This window comes from Scomber japonicus, chromosome 4 (assembly GCF_027409825.1).
Source record: "Scomber japonicus isolate fScoJap1 chromosome 4, fScoJap1.pri, whole genome shotgun sequence".
Taxonomy (NCBI): Eukaryota; Metazoa; Chordata; class Actinopteri; order Scombriformes; family Scombridae; genus Scomber; species Scomber japonicus.
Genome location: NC_070581.1, coordinates 27544868 through 27566577, shown reverse-complemented (window position 1 = coordinate 27566577; position 21710 = coordinate 27544868). Strand labels below are relative to the sequence as shown.

The following is a 21710-nucleotide window of genomic DNA, read 5'->3' as shown; positions in this document are numbered from 1 at the left end:
AAGGTTGTGTGTTAGTAGTTTTATTTGATCAGGTAGTCTCTATAGTCAAGTACTCTGAGTATTGTAGATATCCTCTTTGTACAGTTACTTTAGTGTCAAAGAACAACAGCACTTATGAAATTCATTTGGTCACTCACCTGTTCAAACAGAAGATAAGCTGTTAAACAGTTAAACAAATAGAAGTCAGACAAATGACAATCAAGTGACAAAAAAGTTATAATGACATCAGGTACATCTTTAAATTCTCCCTCTAAAAATGTGCATTTCTTCTTATTTCTTCAGTTGGATGTTTTAGCACATTGCAGACTGATGTAGAGTTTGACTTCTTGTCATTTATTATTTTGCTATAGTTTTGTAAAGTTTGTCATCTTTGGGTTTAAAAAAAAAAAGTTTTTCTCAGTTTTTTTTCACAACTTTTTTTTAGGCATCTTTAAAAGGACTAGTGTATGTAGAAAAAGTAACAAAAACACATCAATTCTTATTTTCATATAATGATGCGGTAATCCAAAACTATTATATGACATTCATGCCAAGTATCTTCCACTAGATGCCACCAAATTCTCACAATCATATTGAGGGGCGGTCTGTTGTATTAAACCTGTGACTTCTTGACTTCTCCCAACACGTTATAGCCTATTGTTACTATCTGGATTTTAAGCAGTTTTTTTTAATATGTGTGTGAATAAAATAAAATAAAAATGAAATAAATAAAGTTATATAATTTTGTATGTCCCCCTGTCCTCCTGTTGGCCCGGTGGCTCTTTTGGGTAACGCAGAGATACAATCATGTGACATGCGCACTTGGCCCTGTTGTCGAGTTTGTTATGACAAGCCGAGGCCTCGGACTAAATTAGGAGCGAAGCCCCCCAGTTTCTGCCGAGGCGATTTCACGATGGAGGGCATGGACCTGGACGTGGACCAGGAGCTCATGCAAAAATTCAGCTGCATGGGCACAACGGACAAAGACATCCTAATATCGGAGTTTCAGAGGCTGCTCGGCTTTCAGCTTAACCCCGCCGGATGCGCCTTCTTCCTGGACATGACCAATTGGTGAGCTCGAGGACCCGACGGGGCCTGTAGTGCTTCGTCTGGAGAAAAGGGGGGGGGGTAATAATGTGGATATGCTAGCTCACCACACAGAGCTTTAAATATAAAGAGTTTGGGGGGATATGTTGAGGAAATAATAAGCAGTGTTGTGGTCATTGTGACACATAATGAAGGCGTTTACTGTGTACATGTAAAGCGTGGCTTCAATGACAGCTAACGACGTCGTAGTAACGTAACCAAAAGGCTTAGCTGAGTCAGTGCGCCTCCGACTTTTGATCGCACACCGTTAATACATCAACGCAGGTTAAACACACCTTTGATAAACACCTTCTTTTTTTTTTAACAAGATAAAGAAATAGTAGTCAACACACAAGTTAGTATGGAAGCGGCGTGCGGCGTTGTAATTGTAATTTAAATATATTCCCAGCATTTTCCACATGTGAGTGTTTGTCGTGGTTGAGTTTTAGTCACCACTTGTGTAACGTAACTGAGTCGACAATTCAGATTTAACAAACCTTTTCTCAGGCTTTATTAACTGCTTATACTATAACCATGTGAGAATATGAGTTGTACACTTTAATATGTGTGTGATACACCATTAATGTCCGCCTCTCCTTGACCACAGTGAGGGTTGCTGGCGTTTATAATTACGTAACTTATCCAACATGTCAGCTGCAGAGTCAAAGCTCACAAAGGTGTTGCAAGTTCCCCTGAATCATATAACGGTCTGTTTGTGTGTGTGTGTGTGTGTGTGTGTGTGTGTGTGTGTGTGTGTGTGTGTGTGTGTGTGTGTAGGCCTATGTGTTACTGAGGTGGGCTTGAAGCAGTAAATATTCAATTTTCAAGTTTTAAGGGACACGCATTTAAAAAAAATAAGACATTGTAAGCCATGCAAAGTGTTGGCATGGAAACGAAAACGAATGTGAAAGGGAGATATAATGTCACCCCCCCCCTCTCCCCCCCTCACATCACATTTGAATTGTTATTTCTCTCTACGCATATGCAGCAGTATTATTATGTCAATGCAGATCTATGTAAGTGAGCGAGGAGGCAGTGCAGGCTTTAGTTGTGTCACGTGATGCCGTCCGTGTTACAGCTCCTCTGCAACGGGGCTTTCTAAAAATAAAAACTGCTGCTTTATGGATGACCAGCATGTCACGAGAAAGCACCCAGTATGAGTCTGTGTGGGTCTGCGGACATCTCAGTTGTTGTCATCATGTGCATTTTAACCTACTAATTCACTAAAAATCCCACACATAAAATAAAATGATGCGACTAAGAATTGATGATAAGACATCTCATTATTAGTCCTACAGTGGGGAAATTGACATTATAGCAACAGCAAGTGGACAGTTAAAAAAAAAAAAGAACAGTAAATAATAAATACTTACATAAACAATAAAACAAGCATTTAAAAAAATACAGTAAAAATATAGTAATATTATGTACAAAGTAATATTGGAGTCAAATGATCATAATATAATTAATACTCCAGTTCAAATACTCATACTCTTGATATGAGATGTACATTTAGTTAAAATTTAGTCTTTGCAGTATTCTTTGTTTGTTTGTTTTTTAAATCAACCTTCAAATATTATTTTGCAGTCTAAGCATTCAATAACAACAGTACAGTGTCCATGAGCCTTTGACAACATGCCAGTAGCTCAGACTCACAGGATATACTTAGAGCTGAAACAATCATTCAATAAACTGATGGGAAAATATTAATTTGGAAATAATTGACAAATTGTTTAAGTAATTTCTTTCTAGCCAAAATACCACACATAAATTGATTCCAGTTGTGAGGATTTGCTGATTCTTTGTTTTATGTGATTGTTAATTGTATGTATTTGGGTTTTAGACTGTTGATGAAACAGAATACACGATTTGAGGATGTCACCTTAGACTTTTGGAAATCAATATTGGCATTTTCCATTATTTTTGACACCAAATGATTATAGTATCATCAGCTTCCTCTGCAGAAGTGACATTATGCTCATCTGGATTTCTTCTTTCTGTTGTCACAGGAATTTACAGGCAGCCATTGGAGCGTACTATGACTTTGAGAGTCCTAACATCAACGCGCCGTGCATGTCCTTTGTAAAGGATGTGACGATTGGCGAGGGTGAATCTGTTCCACCTGACACCCCTTTCACAAAGACCTGGCGGATACAGAACACAGGTAGAACACAAACAGACAGATTGTGTATCATTTCCATAATGTTACGCTATAATTTGATTGAACACAAATGTCATGCAGAGGTAAAAGCACAGACGTATGCCTCTCTTCCAGGTCCAGAGTCGTGGCCTCCTGGGGTCTGCCTGAAGTATGTTGGAGGGGATCAGTTTGGTCACGTGAACATGGTGATGGTGCGGTCTCTAGACCCTCAGGAAATGGCTGACGTTAGTGTGCAGATGCAGAGCCCTGTGGCTCCTGGCATGTACCAGGGCCAGTGGAGAATGTGCACAGCTACTGGACTTTACTACGGAGGTGAGGGCAGCAAACGTTACACCAAAAACTAATAAGAATGGTTGCTTTTTATTAATTGTACTCAAGAATTGGGTTTTCCATGTTCAGCAGGTAAGGTACAGTAGTGCTGACATCATGTTTGCTAGGTGGTTATTAGAATAGTTTCTTTGTGGTGTTGCTGCTTTTTTAGAGAACAAAAGGAGCTACATTTACATTTACATGCACTTAACTGTCATGTAAACTTTAAAACTGGTTTCTCTAATCAGCTTCTTACAAACACACATGTGCATGACAAGAGACTGAAGACAAGGAAAGCACAGCGGAGCAGCTCAACGAAGGGAGAGTGTCCTTGTTATTTAAAACACATCTGCCCAAAGTCTGATTAAAACTGAAACTAATGCAGAGTAGCTTGGAGAAGTCTAAATTAGTCAGTTTCCAAAGCTGAACATTTGGCTGTCTGTTAAATTCAGACACTTTTGGGCTGTGAGGAAAAGTGACACTCTGTCTGCCTACCTGTCTCTCTTTCCCTGTGCTTTCCAGAAGCTCCAACACACACTAAAAACAGCCAGGAACCAAAATCATTGTCTCTGTGTATATAATATATCTCGTAATATCAGTAGCATTTTGTAGGATGAGCAGCAATATCAATGTTAAAACCTGTCATACCATCTGCAGCGCCTCCAAGCTTTCAGTGAAATATTAGATTTACTTTACTTTCTTTCTTTTTTTTTATTGTACCGCCCAATCGCAAATATTCTCTCTGCCCTCATTGCCCTCCTCTTTTCAAATATGTGGTTATTTGTTTTAAACTGGGCTGCAGATATGTAAATATACACACAATGGCTGTAGTCAGCAGTTATAGGCAACAGTCAAGACTTGAAAAGACAGTGCAAGGTAATTTTGTATGCATTTACTGCAATAAAACTATTAAAATATGATATAGCCAATCTATTAACACACACAAATTGAATTAAGACTCATCCATTTAACAGATTTATGGCTTCCTGCTACTTGAACTTGCATGATGGATCACAACAGGAAATCCCTCTAGACTTTCCAACTTACAAATTAAGCAGCAAAGGAATACTCAATTAAAATTATACTTGGCCTTAACATTCCATTAATATTAAGGTGGTCACAGCGATTATTCCTCACCTGGCACCATCAGTTTCCCCCTGACTTAAAGAGAAAAAAAAAAATGAACGTCAGACCTGGAGCACTTTAAATCTTTGAGGATCTAATTGGATTTTTTATGATTTATAGTTTCTATAATGTGAGTTTTGGGGTTTTTCCACACCTTTATAGGATCAATCTTCTGTTTTAGATAGAGCCCTAGTAACATACTGTTTGTTTCTCTTGACAGATATAATTTGGGTGATCCTGAGCGTGGAGGTCGGAGGCCTCCTGGGCGTCACGCAGCAGCTCTCCTCCTTCCAAGCCGAGTTCAACACCCAGCCCCACCGCACCCTGGAGGGAGACTACAACCCCTTCGCCTCGCCAGAGAAAAGCAAGTGCCCCAAAAGCAACAACAACAGCCTCCACCATGACAGCAGTGGCCACATGGTTTCAGAGGAACATTGGCAGGGAAACCCCAACCAGCTACAGCAAGATCAGAACGGACTTTCACAAAACTCTGTGGATATAGTAGCAAACCGCCTACAAAGCAATCTATCAGTAGTCTCTTATAACCAGGTAAGACATATCATGGGGAAAGGAGATCCTCTGTACCAGTGAAACTTCAAAACATGAGTGTAAGGATGGGAATATTTGAGATGAAAATAACACCAATGTTTAGATGAGTATATCAATCTATCTATTGAGTGAGGCTGAAGTATTATATATCATCATATTTTTTGTGTTATTTAAATCACCACAGAAAACATTGTTCAGGGCTGTAGTATCAGATCAGCTGAGATACATTAATTTAGTTGGTAGTTGATTCATATTTCCCATATTTAATTCAAGCTACAAGTTCATCATCCCTCCCATATATACTTTAAACTGATCCTTCAACAAACATGACCTGACCAAACTATGTGAGGCTGAACTTGAGGGACAGCTGTGATTTGAGCTAAGTGCTAGCATCAGCACGATCGCCGAGTGAGACGGGAGAGGGGGGGCTAGGCAAAACTCTGAGGCGCGGTTGAGACTGTCACTAAAATGAGAATAGCTGGTCTGCCTTAAAGGTCAGTCCACCTTAAGTGAGTTTGGTCAGGTTGTCGCTAATTTCGGGCTAAATAACGTGTTGCTGCCTTTTCAGCCGCTGAACTGCTGACTCGGGAGTTTTCATTATTATAACTTTAACTTTATTCAGTGGAGTTTGCATAATAGCCAGCAGTATAGATGTAGGGAAGGCTTTGACGTGGCTAATTTACATTACCCTGCCAGCTCTGATGGGACTGTTATTTGTATCGCAGCTATTTGGTGATAAAACAAAGTATTAGGCAAATTCCAATTTTAATTTCACTTCAATGTACTTTGATTGCCCACAGCTGCTATTTTAGAGTCACTGAGCATGTGAAAGTTTTTAATATGCAACAGCTGCAGACATACTTACAATGTGTAAACTGAGCCAAGCATGCTAAGTCATCACTCAATATAGGCTTATCTGAATCTACACTATACATCAGATATGAACATGAAAGTAAGATAAATCACATCTGAACTCTTCCAATTGTGTTTTAAACTTTTTATAGGTGTAGCAGTCTAGCATTAAAGGTGGGAGGAGTTCTGACATGATTTATGTGAATAGTATCTAACAATCATTGGCAATCAATCAATCAATCAATCAGAAAAGGATATTACTGAAACATACTTGACATGTAGGATGGTGTTACTCTTATCTGCTGTTAAAGTAAGTATATTTTAATATTATACAGCCTGAGCCAATGTTGTGGCTGTAATTATAATGAAAGGTCTGTGCTTGCAGTATATACGACCAACACAGCGATATGTTACATTTAAATCTTCGTTCTGTCTCATTTTGAAGGTTTTCTACATACATACAACTCTACTATCTGTTCTTTAATCATTCTTCTTATTTCCAGGGTATACAGGAGCCCTTTCCCTTTGGGCACTCTTAAATATGGGACTTGTCACAGAGAAGCAGCACTAAACGGTACCTCTGGAGGTCGGTCACACCAATAAGTGAAGAGGCTTTATCAGTAGCTGGTGGAGAGTCAGGAGATTCAAATCACTTTATGCAAAGTCGCTCTCCACTTCAGCGACGCGCTGAGAAACCAGAGGCCAACGCTTCTGACGTGCAGCTCAACCAACATCCCACACCCACTGTATGCACGTGTGAATGCTAAGTTAAAAAAAAAAAAAAAAAAGAGTGCTATGAGTCTTCTGAGTGATAACTTTTTTTTTTTTTTCCTAATTTTTTTTTTTAGTTGTCAGAGTGCAAATGAAATGACAGAAGTGTGTATTTGTGAAATTCTGTGTATATGTGTGTGCATTGTGCAACCTGAAAGAGATACTTTGGAGGAAAAGCCATTTATTTTGCCAACTGATTCTCCAGTTTCTGCTCTGACTGCCCGGATTATATTGATTGGATTTCTGGGTCAGTTCCCTCTTAACTAAATCTGATCATACAGGCGTCTGAAAGAAGAAAAAAAAGTTCACATATTATCTTAATTTTTTGAATATGTAGTTTATAAGACAAGGGACACTTTCAACAAATATATCTGAAGCTCATTGAAAGGCCAATCTGTTTTTTTAATGCAGCGTGGCTTGTGCATTATGGGTAATCATTTCTATGCTCTCATAGTTCCTTCAAATTCAGACGCAATGCCGTTTTCCTCCACTGGAGGGAGTCAACCATTACTCTTAACACTGAGAATCAGAAATCTCATATACAGTATAAATCCCTTAATCTGGGAAAGTATAGTCCACATTATTCTACAAGAACATATTTTTTATAAAGCTAAGTTTTATAACCAACAATTATTATTACAATTATGCCTCATGTTGTCAAACAGGACTTTTTTGGATCTACTGAAATGGAAATGAACTTTAATGAAGAGTTTGATTTGGTTTAAACAGTCATGTGAGAGAGTGAGGGTTTCTTCCCATATATTAAGTCATTGCAGGCACCTGTCATATATATATATACATCTATGTAATGTTAGAAGAATAGTGAGTAATAGCAATAATGCAGTATTAAAGGTTAGAGTATACAAATGGGATATATTTCTAAAAATTAGAGTCATAGCTCATTTGATCAAATGACAGCTTGTTAAAAAAGGCTCTTATGCTCCATTAAGAGCTGTCACTGCTATAACCATCAATTTATTTTCTTTACTGCTTGTACTGCTCAAGGTTGGGAGCCAGAGTGCCACACACCCTGGCACATAACATATATATAACCATCAGCTTATCAGTAATGTCTTCTCAGTAAAAATCCCCCCAGTGATCGTCTGAATTGAAGATTTAGTTACATTTTACATGCTTGCATTAAATTTAAAGAACCCAAGATAACTGGGTTAATTCCTTTCTTCTATACAGTCTATGGTTAATTCACATTATGTTGTAAGACACTGAAATGAAGTCATGAACAAAGATGAAAAGCTATATAATATTGAGAAACAAGTTTTAAACATTGTTTTTATTTTTTTCGCCCTGTTCTGAATTGTAATTTGAAAGCTGTTTTTATCTCGTTGAGTTGAATGTGTTTGATGAATGTAGAAGAGGATAATGTCTTAGGAAACATATGCATTTACCCAAAGATCTTACATTGTGTATCTGCATTGAATTTGCATTTTTATTAATATAATTATTCTGCATTTTTCTGTCTCCTGTTAAAAGTTATGCTCTACGTTCATGTCTACAAATGTTCTCGCTAATCATTGATGAGCCAAACACAAAAAAAAAACACACATTTGAGAATTTGATCCTGTTTGATCATTTAAGATGCAAACCCAACCAAAAGCAGGTCAAAATACAAAAGAGGTGACAGAATCATGAATCCTTAAGAAATGTCACTGCGTACTTAGACTCTATGCACTGAGCAAAGCAACATCCATGATGAGGCCTGTCTGTACTTTTCCTCCTCCAGCAAGCACAGTTACGTCCTGAAGGGTTTTATCGACTCTGTGATTTTTATCTGTCATTCACAACCAGTGTGTTAGAGACCACCATGACAGTTTAAACACCCTTTACATTAAAGCACTAACTGTAAGCCCCAGGGGATACTCACCTTTACAACATGACAATACCAGCCAACACTACAACATGCAGCGAGGATCTCTGGTTCTCTTTTTCTGTTTTACACAAATGTTGTGCATTTCTTGTCCAAAATGTTAAAGTCAAATGTCTCTCCCTGTCGTTATTATAAGGTACCAGCTGTCTCTGTCAGCTCAGCAAGCGCAAAGTGTGTTTTATCTCTATGAAGTTTCCACTGGCCAGACAGCAGAAGGAATCAGTTGGCATTAGACTCATACAACAGCACATTGATGAGAGTGAGGAAATGCATAAAGATGAAAGCTTTTTTTCTTGTATGTTTGACGAATGTTTGTATGATTAAATTATCACAGAAAAGTAACGTCTCGGGCTTTGTGTCATCTCTGTTTTCATGACTTTTAATAGATCTCATAGATCGCAATAGATCGCAGCTGTTTTTATTCACCATGGATTTTTTTTTTCATATAGACGGGTATTATTATTTTTCCTTGGTATTGTTGTTTCAAACCAAGACATGACATCCCCTGTAGTCGACTCTCAGACGTTAAAAAGGTCCTCATAGTTGGATTGAAATTATTTAATGGTCGATGGCTCACTATTTTTATCTAATATTCTCTACATTATGGTCATTTAAAAAAAATACTTTTGGCAATGAATTTATCCTTTTGATTTATCCTTTCCCACGATGCTGCATACTATCTATCTAAATCAATTTTCCCACTTTTGTAGAGTAGATAAGCTACTTTCTCTTTTTCATCCTTTTTCTTCAAACACCTGAGGCAGGAAAAGTAGAAAGTTGAAAAAGAAGCGGCAGGATTTCTGGTCAAGATTAGATATGTTGTGAAGTGTCAGAGTACTCAAAGTAAACAAGTCTTTAGAAAGGTTAAAACCTTCGAGCTGAAAGAGATAGACCTTGGCCAGTAGACGAACCCCAGGCTTTGTCATCTAATGAAGTTTTTCTCTATTTAGTTTAAGGAGGTGTCGTTACATGTTAGCCTGGAGGTTTACTGGTCAAATGTTGCATGTAGCCCCTCTAAAGGTGCCCCACCATTTGTCAGTCAACGGCTCCTGTCCAGCAGCAGCAGCAGCAGCCTTCACAACCAAACTGCCTGAAGGGGCAACACTCACTTCTCATTAGCTCGGTTGAATGTTGCATGTAAATGTGTCACGGCTGCACATGAGAAATACGAAGGTTGTGCAGTAAATGTGAGATTAGCTTTCCAATGACTCACTGCGAAGGTCCAACTGACTAAAAGTGATTAAAAGTTATTGAGAAAGTGAAACAAAGCAGGTGTAGCTTTTGTTTTTCACCTTATAGCATAACTCTACCGCTCATTTTTTTACTTCACTGGTGGAAAAATGTAATTTTGTCTTTTTTAAGGAGGCCTGTAAAGATGATTTATGTGGGCGGATACTCAGGCAGCAGCTCTTTAGAATATTTCAACACAACCGCACAAACATTACTGTTTAGTTTAAGCAAACATTTACACACTCTCACTCTCTCCTTCCTTCTCTCTTTAACTCTTATCCTCTCTCTGTGTGTCACTTGTTCACCTTTCCAATAATAGTTTTCAATTTTTCAGCTCTTTTCCTGGAGAGGATTTATTCATAGATCCCATGTGTCCTTTTCCAGTGTTATGTGAACTTAAGGTTGCAAAATACACAGTAAACACATTGTGAGTTATTATTATTATCCCCTCAAGCAAGATACCCATATGTCTTCTCTGTTTACTTTTTTCTGACAGTTCTAGATGTAGATTAATTTCTGTCACTTTCTGTCTTGTCACTTCTGTCTCATGGATCACTAGAAGGTCCAGTGTTAACTGTTTGGGACTATTTGGTAGCTTCCTAAAACTTGTCTGGGCTGGAAGGCTACTATATGCAAACAGTGTGCTAATCCTCTTAAATGCATGCAAATGAACAATGGAAGAAATTCAGAGAGAGACTCTTCAAGTGTTGACAAAGTGTTGTTGGTTTTTTAAAAACTTTTTCTACAGTATTCTTCCCAGCTCCTCCAGTCTGCAGCATTTCTCGGACTGACCTGTAGACCAAAATCAGCATAAATATTCCTCACCTGTCACACATAATGGTGACCTTTGACCTTATATTACCTTGGATTAGATTAGATAACATTTAATTTCACCAATGCTTTGGCTTCTGTAGTTTTGTATTTTCCACAAAGTTTGAAAACTGCCCTCCTTCTTAAAATGCTCATTTAAAAAAACTCTATAGGTGCACTTAGCTTCTCCTCAGGCTAAGACTCACTGGGTTTGTTTACTGAAGGAACTCTCCATATGAATACTGCCCTAAGTCATTATTAAGTAGGCACTTAGCAACCTCCCTCATTGAGTCACACCCTTTCTTTCAGAATTGATATGTCACAAAGGCATTGTGTTTCAAATAAGTCTAACTCTTGCTACTTGAGCAAGGAGTCAAACAAGGTGTCCTCGTGTTTGAAGTGGACATCAGGGGTTCCAGCTCTGAGTACAGGGTAGGAGACAAAACCAGATGTACAGAACATCCTCACATGAGGGCAAATGAGTTTCAAACTCCAGTGGATCTCAACATTAGTCTACACTGAAACTGAGACAGCGGGACGGTTAGGGAGAGGAGCCAGGCCGAGCTGAGGAAAGGCCTCAACAACAACTCTACTGAAATCCTGAAATCCTTTTTTTTTTCAGTCACTGACAAGGTAAGACTGCAGACAGTTCATAATAAGACTCAAAATACTTCTACTGCTACTATTATACTACTCTCACATGATAATATCTGCTACTACCACTGCAACCTGTTCTACCAGAAGTGGAAGAGGTACCTCAATTAAGCAATACCATCATTTAAGAATACTCCACAACAAAGTCTTGCTTTTAAAGTTTTACTTTAGCTTATACAATACAATAATGTTATGTTAATCATAATATATATTTATATATCAATAACCCATATAATGTAGTAATTCATGTTGACATTTTTATTTAGTCTATACATCTTAAACATTGCCACATATACACTAAAATGATTGCACTTGCATTGATTCTTCCATTATTATTTCAAGTGTAAAGTAGCATTACAATGGAAATACTCAAGAACAGTACCTTTAAATTGTAGTAGAGTACATAGAGAACTTCAGTAAATGTACTTTCTACTATCTATTGTCCATTACCGCCATTATGCCATTACTCCTGCTACTACTATTACTACTCTTGCTGTTAAGTGCACTACTGTTATGTTATGACTGCAATGTATTTATCTTTCAACTCCTATTACTTCCACTGCAAATTACTATTACCATTACAGTGATTAGAAGTGATTAGATTACTGTCACTGTCACTTATACACTTATATACTATACTGCTATAATAAATTGTGTAATAATTATAACACTTTTCCAAACACAGTGCTGGACAGTAAAAAAAAATTAAACTGTAGGACTGCTAAAATAATTTGATTATAGGAAGTATTTTAATGTACAACACAGATTGAAAAATTAAAAAAAGAACCAAACAGGATAAACACAACAGTTATGATTTAAGAAAAGGTTGAGTGGACCTTCATTAAGTGACTTTCTGTTTGTATTTGTTTTTATATTATTTTATTTATTTATAATATGTTAAAATGGGAATGTAGACAGTTCAATTCAGAGACCAACAAGAACTGACTTTAAAGTACAGTTTTATTTCAATTGTTTAATTTTCTGATGAGTATTTAATTTGGATGGATAGCAAATTGAATATTATCAAGTATTTTATCAAGAGCCCCGTGAAAACACTGATTGAGCTGATTTAATGAATATTATTTAGCATGAAAAAATCGCAAATTAAGAAGTACTACCTTTACCTGTAGAGTCTCATCCTTGTTTTTTTTTTGTTTTTTTGTTTTTTTACCACAACCCTGCACACTGAAACACACACACTCTCTCTCTCTCACACACACACACACATGCACACATGCACACACATTTATATTGCCACAGCCAGATGCACACAAAGACTTTTAAGAGAATATAAATGGAACAACTCATTACGGTGTGTTATCAAACACCTGTCCTTTTGTCCAGAGAAAAGTGGAATGCAGTGAGCCATGAATGACCAAAGCTTTTCATATCAATTAAATACCTCTCATATCAGTTTGGCTGCTATCTGACGACGTATTAAGTCTACAAATAACAGACTTTGTGCTCAGGTATTATTTTTTTTTACGAGCATGCTGCTTTCATTTGAGCAGCACAGAATCTTCACATACACACACACACAGAAAAGACATCTGTTCCAGAGAGAAAGGATAATCTAGAAGAGCAAGTTTTTTATTGCTGCCAAACTTGAACTGCTAATGCCTAGGGGCAAGGAAATAATAGTAGAGACATGGACCATGTGTCCAGACATCTAGACCTTTCTTCTATGACTGCTTTTTGAATTTTTCCCCTATGATGTTTGTTAAAATCCTCACAATTAACCCAAGGACAACAGGCATTAACTAAAACATTGAGGTATACTTTGAGACCTATTGACCATAAATTACAAAAACATGTGTAAAACCAGTGGTTATAAGTTGGAATGATGTATGCTAAAGGGGTCTAACACAGAATTGGGTGATGATTTATACCTTATGCTTTATAAACAGTCAAACCAAACCAGGTCAACTTTGACCCAGGAGGACAAAAGTTGCATGGTTGACAGGAAGACAACCAGAGGGGTAAATTTGTGGCTACCTTGTTCTACTATAATCTTGCCTCATTGTACACAAAAAGAGAAAGCGTACAGCTACACTGACATTTCATTTTCAAAAATGGAAATGTGGAAAACACGTGACAATTGGCAACAGCTTCCAGAGCCATTACTGTTATCTTAGCCTTGCTTCACTAATTTACTTCCTTCAGTTATATCTGTTTAACTGAATAGATTGTATGTTTTTCACTGGAGTCTAACAGTTACCCAGCTTCTAAGAACTGCCTTGTTTCTTAGCACACCACCTCGCACAATGTTCCATTGTTTTGACAGTGTTTTATACTGGAGTGAGGTCACATGATCAGTTTACTTCAGGACAGTACTTTATACTCAGTGGTTAACAAAAGGTCGCCTGTGTATATTATTGAGCATAATGTATTCAGAGTGAATAGAGTCTGAGTGCGGCTGTGGATGCAGATCATTATTCATTAGCCTATAGTGAAGTCTGCTTCAGTCTTTTGTTCTGTGTCATATATTCTGCCCTGGCTAGAGTCTAAGTGGAAAGCTGGAAATACATCATGCATTAAATAAGTACAAAGTCTTTTTAGTTTGGTTATTGCCCGTTGAAACGTATAGTTTAAGTTTTCATCCATTTGTCAAATGAAATAGTGGCACACAGCACCACTCCCAACCGCGTGAGCTGTTCTCTTACTCATACTATGATGAATGTTCCACCTGAATTACTTATCCTTTATCCACATATTATACCTGTCCCACCCTTTATCAAGCTTCCTTTTGCAATTAATTTGTGATCCATCCTGCAGATCTGATGTGCTTGATATTAAAGGCATTGGGTGTTGCTTTTGATGCTAGCCAACTACAATATTTTGAAATTAAATTGGACAAACACATTTAGTTTTTACTTGATAGCCAGAGTTTCAAAGAAAGGCTTTGAGCTTCTTTTTTCTTATCTGCACTCATGAGCTGAAAGGTGGAGGAGATTAGATTCAGATATTGTTGAATAATGTTGATAACAATAGGTGAGAGTTTCACACAGTATACCAAAATATTTTTCGAGATTAATGCCAACATCTAAACATGGCTTCTTATGGATTTTGGATTAAATATATGGAGCTTGACATTTGAATTACATTAAAACACATCGAAAGACAAACAAAGACAAAAGGGGGATTTAACTGACACAAAGGCTCCAGTTGACAGAAGCTGGAATGACAGACTCCATATTTCAAAGTTAGTTCCAGCAAAGTAAATATCATAGAACAAATGTCAAGTTTACTTTAGGATTGCTACTGTTTAAATATTGGGCATTTGGGTATGGTTTCAGAGCAGCATCAATACCACTTTGTCTCACCATAAGGAAAAAGTCACGAAGGGTGTAAATCTGTTATGACACCAATGACAACATTTTGTGAACACAGTGCTTTCCTTTTTTCAGTGTTAAAACAACCCTGAGCATGGGGAGTCCAGGCTGTGAACGCATGGGCTTCACCGCACCCTCGCCACTCTACATCAGTCATCCCCACACTGACACCAGGATGGCCTGGCTGGACAAGACAGAGGATATAAAACCACCCCGCAGTTTGTTAGGAATCCCCGAGCTCGGCTGGCCTGGGGTCTATCTCCCCTGTTATGACAGATTAACTATAGAGGAGAACCCCTGGGTGCTGAAGATGACACAGTCCCCTGTTCCTGCTGCTCCTACCACCAGGACTCCAGAGCCAAGCCCGCCTGTGCCCAGCCAACCCCAGGAACCCCCCTGTGAGATGCAGGGTCAAGTGGAGGAGCGTTGTCTGGAGCAGGTCCAGTCTATGGTGGTGGGAGAAGTGCTGAAGGATGTCGACACGGCTTGCAGGCTACTCAACATTGCATCAGGTACGACTGTTTAATGTCACATTAGAGCAGGCATTTAAATATTTAAAAACCTGCTGCAGATAGCATTGACAGAGCTTGTAGTTAAAAAAAAAGCCATCATTTGTTTGTTTGCACTCACTTAAACATCCACGCTCACACAACTGACACCTGGTGAGCATCTCAGGCTCTGCCCACCTTGTGCAAACTCTTCTGTTGACAGAAGATTTTCTGCACCTCTCATGAACAGAGTCTATAGAGCCTAGAAACCATATACTGTGCTTACTTTTACTGTGTCAAAGCAAACTTCGTACCTAATGCATATTAAGATTATTATTATTAATATGAGGAGACATACATTATTTAAGGTTTATAAATCATGTTATATCACAATAACATAACTAAAAGTACTATGATGATTTAAGCTTTGCACTTCCACAATGTGGCAGGATTGCTATAGACACCGATTAAAAAGGAATTGTCTGAATTGATGCAGCAGAAGCTGAAGCATCCTGATCTTTTGTCCCAACTGTGAGTCATAAGACCCACAAATGCTGGATCCTACATTCCCATAAATAGCATGTTGGATGGCAATGACGGCCCACAACTTTGGTCCTGACTGAAATAACCAAAGCATTATTGCATAGATTGCCATGAAATTTGGTTGGAAATTTTGATGCATTGTCATCATTTTAGCAAATTATTTTTAGTTTTATCCAGTGCCATCATTAGATTGTAGGCATTGGTGACTAAATACCTGCCAAACTAATGACATTACCAACAGCCTCAGCTTTCCCGGTTATCAAATATTAGCATGTTACCACACTTAACTAAGAAGATGAACACATTATACCTGCATGTTAGCATTGCCACTGTGATCATGTTTGCATGCTGACATTTATTCTGATTATTATTTTTAGACACCGCCTGCTTTGTTAAAAAATGCCTTTACACATTCAACTCCACGTACCCAGTGTTTAATGCAGGCTCTCTCTTTAAAATTGTAGTCTCCAAGCCCATAATGAGATACATACTCCCACTTGATATGAACATAATGGTGACTCAAATCTGTCAACAGTAGTTTTAGGTTTTGCTTTTGTGTTCTGGTTTTGATTAATAATTAGTCACACTGTCACCTAAGCCAATTCGGTGCAAGCTTTGTCAGATTTTTTTCAAGTGATATATTTATTATTTGTAGCCATTATCCTAAAACATTTTTTTTAAATGAATTTGTATTAAGATATGCACCAAAACTATGACAATCGTGTGGTAGAATGAGTAAGAGCGCTAATGGATGGTAGAGAATTATGATAAAAATAACTGCATGTAATTCAGAGTCGAACAAGAGCTTCATCCTGACAAAAAAATGTTGATTACCTTTTTAACTGATGTCATGTTTCTGTTTAGTCATTATTTATACTCTGATGGTTGACATATTTTCAGTATCTGAAAATTAAAAGCTCACATGTGGAAAGGTTGTGTGAAGGAAAATACTTTATATCCTTGTTTCCTCTTTAGACCCCTTAGACTGGAGCTGTGTGCATGTTCAGAAGTGGCTGCTGTGGACTGAGCACCTGTACAAGCTGCCGCAGGTCAGCACAATGTTTCAGGAACTGAGTGGGAGGGATCTGTGCTCCATGTCAGAAGCAGACTTCAGACAACGCTCTTCGCAGTTTGGAGACATGCTGTATGCACATTTGGACATCTGGAGATCTGGTAAGAACAAGAGGGACACCAGGAAATAAGCCTAAATCGATTCTGCTGTAATGTTAGCAAATTGACCAAGAGCAAATATATGGCTGTTTGTATTCAGTGTGGTATAAACTGCTGAGGTTGATTTTTTTTTGGTCTGTTTCTTCAGCTGCATCAATGAAGGACCGCTCCCCACCAGAGGATGGAAAATCTGGTAAGTTCTCGGTTAGAACAAGAACCAAAAAATTGAGTCACAGTTGAGTCAAAAAATTGACATCTGGTCTCTGAAATGTCCCCTATATCAGCAGCTGATGATGATTCCTGGTCAGAAGTGATGTGTAAATACCCCACCCAGCCCATCCACCTGTGGCAGTTCCTCCGAGAGCTGCTCCTCAAGCCTCATAATTACAGCCGCTGCATCCGCTGGCTCAACAAAGAGAAAGGTAAGGAAATGAAAGAACTTACAGACAGTTGTGGGGAGAGAAACTGGACGGCAGTTTGGCACTCCAGACAGCTACTTCACTTTCAGGGTCCTGGCACTGAAATGCATGCTGGCTCACAGTCAGTCATGATTTACAGGGACACCTGAATGTCACAGACCCAATAATGTTATTAGTAACACCTGTGCGTTTTCTACTCAAGTCAAAATATCTGTTGTGAAAAAAGCCTGTAATCTTATCTAATTCAGTCAGAATTTTGAGTAATAGGTTGTTGGCATATTTTAAATGATATCCAGGAACATCAGAAGTGAACAAATGAGCCATTAGCAGTCCTCTGAGAATTGTATAATTGTATAATGTTTCTTTTTCCCAGTTAAATGGCAGTTGAAGGAGAAATATGACATTTGGGAAAATTGATCATTCTTGTTCTTGCTGGGAGTTAGAGAAGATCGATATCACACTTTATAGCCAGCAGCTGATTAGCACAGCTTAGCGTGACTGGAGACGGGAAACAGGGCAAAAAGCAAGCCTAGCTTTGTTCAAAAGGGAATTCCAGCACCTCTAAAACACATTATAAATCACTGTGGCTGGGCAAGAAATAATCCCACACATAACCTTTCTGTAGAACTACAAATATTTTACACATAACACATAAATACATAATGGATTTTTAGGGTCATGGCTTTAGGTATGGCATCAAATATTGTATGGACTGACATGACATTTAGCATTGGCATTCATGTCACACTCAGGATGAATTGTAACCATTTTGGTGATCCTCGAATGATCGAATGCTATAATTAGGGCCTGAATTTTGAGTTGTCCAAAAAATTGGTTTGATTAAATACCTGCAGAACTAATACATTTCCCATCAGTCTCTTGTACTTTGTGTTTAGTGCTATTTTGCAAATGTTAGCATGTTAAATAACTAAACCAAGATGAACATGGTAAACCATGGATGATATGTTAGAGCTATCTATGTGAGCAAGTTGGCATATGCTGACATTAGCATTCAGCTCAAAGTGCTGCTTTACCTACAGCTTCACAGAGCCGCTGGCTGTGGACTCTTGTTCACCTCCAAATCCCTACTGACTCATTTTTGTTTTTTCTGTCCAAAGGAATTTTCAAAATAGAAGACTCAGCTCACGTGGCCAGGCTATGGGGCATCAGGAAGAACCGCCCGGCCATGAACTATGACAAATTGAGTCGCTCTATACGTCAGTACTACAAGAAGGGCATCATCAGAAAGCCTGACGTATCACGCAGGCTGGTCTACCAGTTTGTCAACCCTGTATGATGAAGATCAGCCAATCAGAGGTGAATGAGCTGAGGGGCAACCAAAGATATGCTGGACATACAGTGATAACAAGTGATATGAACTCTGAAGCTCGTTCATTGATGTTTCTTTTCAAATGTAAAGACTGCCTACTGAAACATGCACTCCTGCCTATCAATCTCACTCTTAATTCTTAAAACTGGATTTTATTTTATTGTTTGTCTTTAGCACTCATATTTGAAATGCATTTGTGGTTTGTGCTTCAAGGAATATTTTTTCATATTGGGATTTGCTCATTTGTTGTCTTATCGAGATTTAGATGAGAAGATTGCTACCGCTGTCACCGTCTGTATTGGCTGTATGGTAAACATGTAGCCAATGAGTTTAACTTAGAATATAAAGGTTAAATATGGGTCTCCACAAATGCAAAAAAAATCTGTCAATGCAAGCACTTCTAAAGGCCCAAACACACTGAAAACACCTGATACCCAAATTATGAAGTACAGTACGCCTATTGTTTTAAATGTTTAAACATGAACCGAAAGCATGAGGTGCGTCAAACTGTCTTGACTTCCCTACTCAGACCTTGTTTGAATTTTGGAGAATCAAATGTGGACCCAGTGACCAAACCTGTTTTCTCTGCAGAGAGAGAGAGAGAGAGACAGCGTGGTGGTTGAGTTAGGAGAGGGAGTGGCAGTAGAGAGAACAAAGCAGTGAATGAGAGAAATAAAACAGTGTTTACCTTTTTAAAGAAATACAGAACCATCAGACACTCAGTAGATGATTTACCGTGGAAATAGATGCTCTTAGTTTCATCTTGCTCTACTATATTTCTCTTTTTTTAAATTCATTTATTACATTCAACTAGCAGCAGTAAATACAAAGAACAACAGGACTGACCTGTGTTAGTTCTGTGGTGTTGGTGTTTCAAATCTGATGCCTGCAGAGTGTCATAGAAGCATCAAATGACGCAAAGATGGCTCGTCAATTATTGCGACTTTTTGGCATTTCTGCTGGTTACCTGGCAACTGTTGTCGCACAAAAAATAGTCCAACATCCCCTGTTAAACACCTAATTGTTGTTTTTATTTTAATTAACAGTTTAATTAGTGCGTTTTAGAGGTGCTGGTTGGCAGATTTAGTTACTGTTAGACAGAGCCAGGTTAGCTTTTTCCATGCTCCAGCTACAATTTTACCATACAGACATCACAGTGGGCTCAATTTTCTAATCTAACTGGTGGAAAGACCGTGAATAAGCATATTTCAAAACCATTCCTTTAAATTCTCTTTTTCTTTACATTGACATTTCATGTTCTCTCTATTTCCGTGTCTAGAACATTTAGGCTATAAGTTGCAGAGCAATGCCAAAACAAGTGAATATTTTATTAAAACTGCCTTAATAGATTCTCCTTTCATTTCTGAATTTGGGTTTGTATTCAGGATCTACAATAAAGCAATTAATTATTACCAAGTGTGTCATCTCCCTCTATAAGCTTAAGGAAAATGCTTACAAATAACACAAAATCACACACACTCCATATGCAAAAAACACACACAGACACTTATTTTTTTCAACAAACTTGTTTCCCTTTCAAACCAATATCGCAATATTGACACCATCACAACAAATTTGATTCAGATTTTTCATCACTATCATCATTATTATCTGTGATCATAATCATCTTTATGCATATTTAAATGAACTTCTTGTTACATCAAGATGAACAGGCACTACACCAGTTAGGAGATAAAAGTACATCACTAACTATGAACATACATCTTCTAGACCGCTAATATACGGTAGGGTTTCCACAACATGAGCTGCTGTCCCCTGTGTGCATAAGGAAGAGATCATCAACATAAAAAAGCATTTACATGTACACCTTTTTACTGCCTCAACGTGGTTAGGTCTCATTTTCAACTCAACACAGTTGTACAGTTACAATAGAATATAATCTTTAAATTACATCATCATATACAAATCTGACAGCGTGGGATAACGTCACGCTTTTATGATACACTGACAATTCCATTGCAATGAAATTCATACAATATGGTACCTATTACTTAATATGTTTTCCATTACTGTTATTTTAATGAAACACATTTACATGTATAACACTACATTTTGTCTTAATAGTCAATCACTTGAATTTTTTTAAAACATTTTTTTCTGTTACATTTACACAGCTCATACACACTGGATGATGAAGATGTTTTCCCCAAAATATTAACCTGGTAATGTTGTGTGTTTGTGTGTATCGTGTATATCCTATGTTTAATGCGTGCATATGTTTGTGTGCGTGCGTGTGTACGTGTGTATGTGTGTGTGTGCTCATACGTGCATTGAGGATATGGGACAGTTTGATGATAGGAGTCCTTTTTGCTATGCTGGACAGCTTTACTCTAAGACACAACTTGTGAGCTGGTGATGTGTTTCTCCTCATGTGTGAGACCCAAACCTGTCAAATCCTGTTCCAGACACAGAGCTAAACACATCTGACTGCTGTTGGTCCAGTGAAATTTTTAAAAACTTCAGGACAACTAAGTTATAAAAAGCCTCTCTCCCATCTAATCATTTCATCAGAGATTTAGGTGCAACTCGTAGCAAGATAACTAATTAACATCTGATGACTGCTATAAATTTAAGTTCTATGGAGCAAGTTAAAGATTTAAAAATAACCATGCAATGCACTGTGTAAGAGTCATCTTACATGCAGTGCAGCACTGGTGACAAATGTATTCCCTGTGTCGTTGCGCAGTGTTTTGCAGACAAATGAAGTTTGGGTGGACTGGGAGGCAGCTACAAGTTGATCTTCACTGAAGCTGTTTCACATGTGATATGTGAAGTTATTGCATGGAGAGAAAATGGATAGTTGATGGTATTGGGTCATTCTTTGGCTCAGCAGGGAAACGGGCCACATAACTAGTGCTTTTTGCTAGGTAGGGCTTTAAATGACAGTGGAGAACCATGTTTAGAGAACATGCCTTCTTCCAAGCCCAAACACTAGTACATTCATGTCCTGTTGGAGAGGCTTTGATCTTCAGACGACAGTCTGTAGCACAGTAACG

At 38.0% G+C, this 21710-nt stretch overlaps 2 protein-coding genes across 2 annotated transcripts; both read left to right on the top strand.

The window, feature by feature from the left end:
• Positions 1-793: 793 nt before the first annotated feature.
• On the top strand, positions 794-9053 carry LOC128357436 (protein ILRUN-like). The gene is made up of 5 exons (XM_053317787.1): positions 794-1050; positions 3075-3229; positions 3341-3538; positions 4881-5209; positions 6565-9053. Exons 1-5 carry the CDS (start codon positions 794-796, stop codon positions 6598-6600), a joined length of 975 nt encoding a protein of 324 aa, XP_053173762.1. The 3' UTR covers positions 6601-9053.
• A 5784-nt stretch (positions 9054-14837) lies between these two features.
• On the top strand, positions 14838-18660 carry LOC128357765 (SAM pointed domain-containing Ets transcription factor-like). Its single transcript, XM_053318135.1, has 5 exons — positions 14838-15255; positions 16750-16947; positions 17093-17137; positions 17229-17366; positions 18482-18660. The coding sequence occupies exons 1-5, from the start codon at positions 14838-14840 to the stop codon at positions 18658-18660; spliced, it is 978 nt and encodes a 325-aa protein (XP_053174110.1).
• Positions 18661-21710: the final 3050 nt, after the last annotated feature.

Coding starts and splice junctions, on each gene's coding strand:
- LOC128357765 (XM_053318135.1), top strand. CDS start 14,838: ATGGGGAGTCCAGGCTGTGAACGCATGGGCTTCACCGCACCCTCGCCA. Junction 17,138..17,228: donor ACCAGAGGATGGAAAATCTG/GTAAGTTCTCGG, acceptor CCCCTATATCAG/CAGCTGATGATGATTCCTGG. Junction 17,367..18,481: donor CTGGCTCAACAAAGAGAAAG/GTAAGGAAATGA, acceptor TTCTGTCCAAAG/GAATTTTCAAAATAGAAGAC.
- LOC128357436 (XM_053317787.1), top strand. CDS start 794: ATGCGCACTTGGCCCTGTTGTCGAGTTTGTTATGACAAGCCGAGGCCT. Junction 3,230..3,340: donor CTGGCGGATACAGAACACAG/GTAGAACACAAA, acceptor CCTCTCTTCCAG/GTCCAGAGTCGTGGCCTCCT. Junction 3,539..4,880: donor TACTGGACTTTACTACGGAG/GTGAGGGCAGCA, acceptor TTCTCTTGACAG/ATATAATTTGGGTGATCCTG.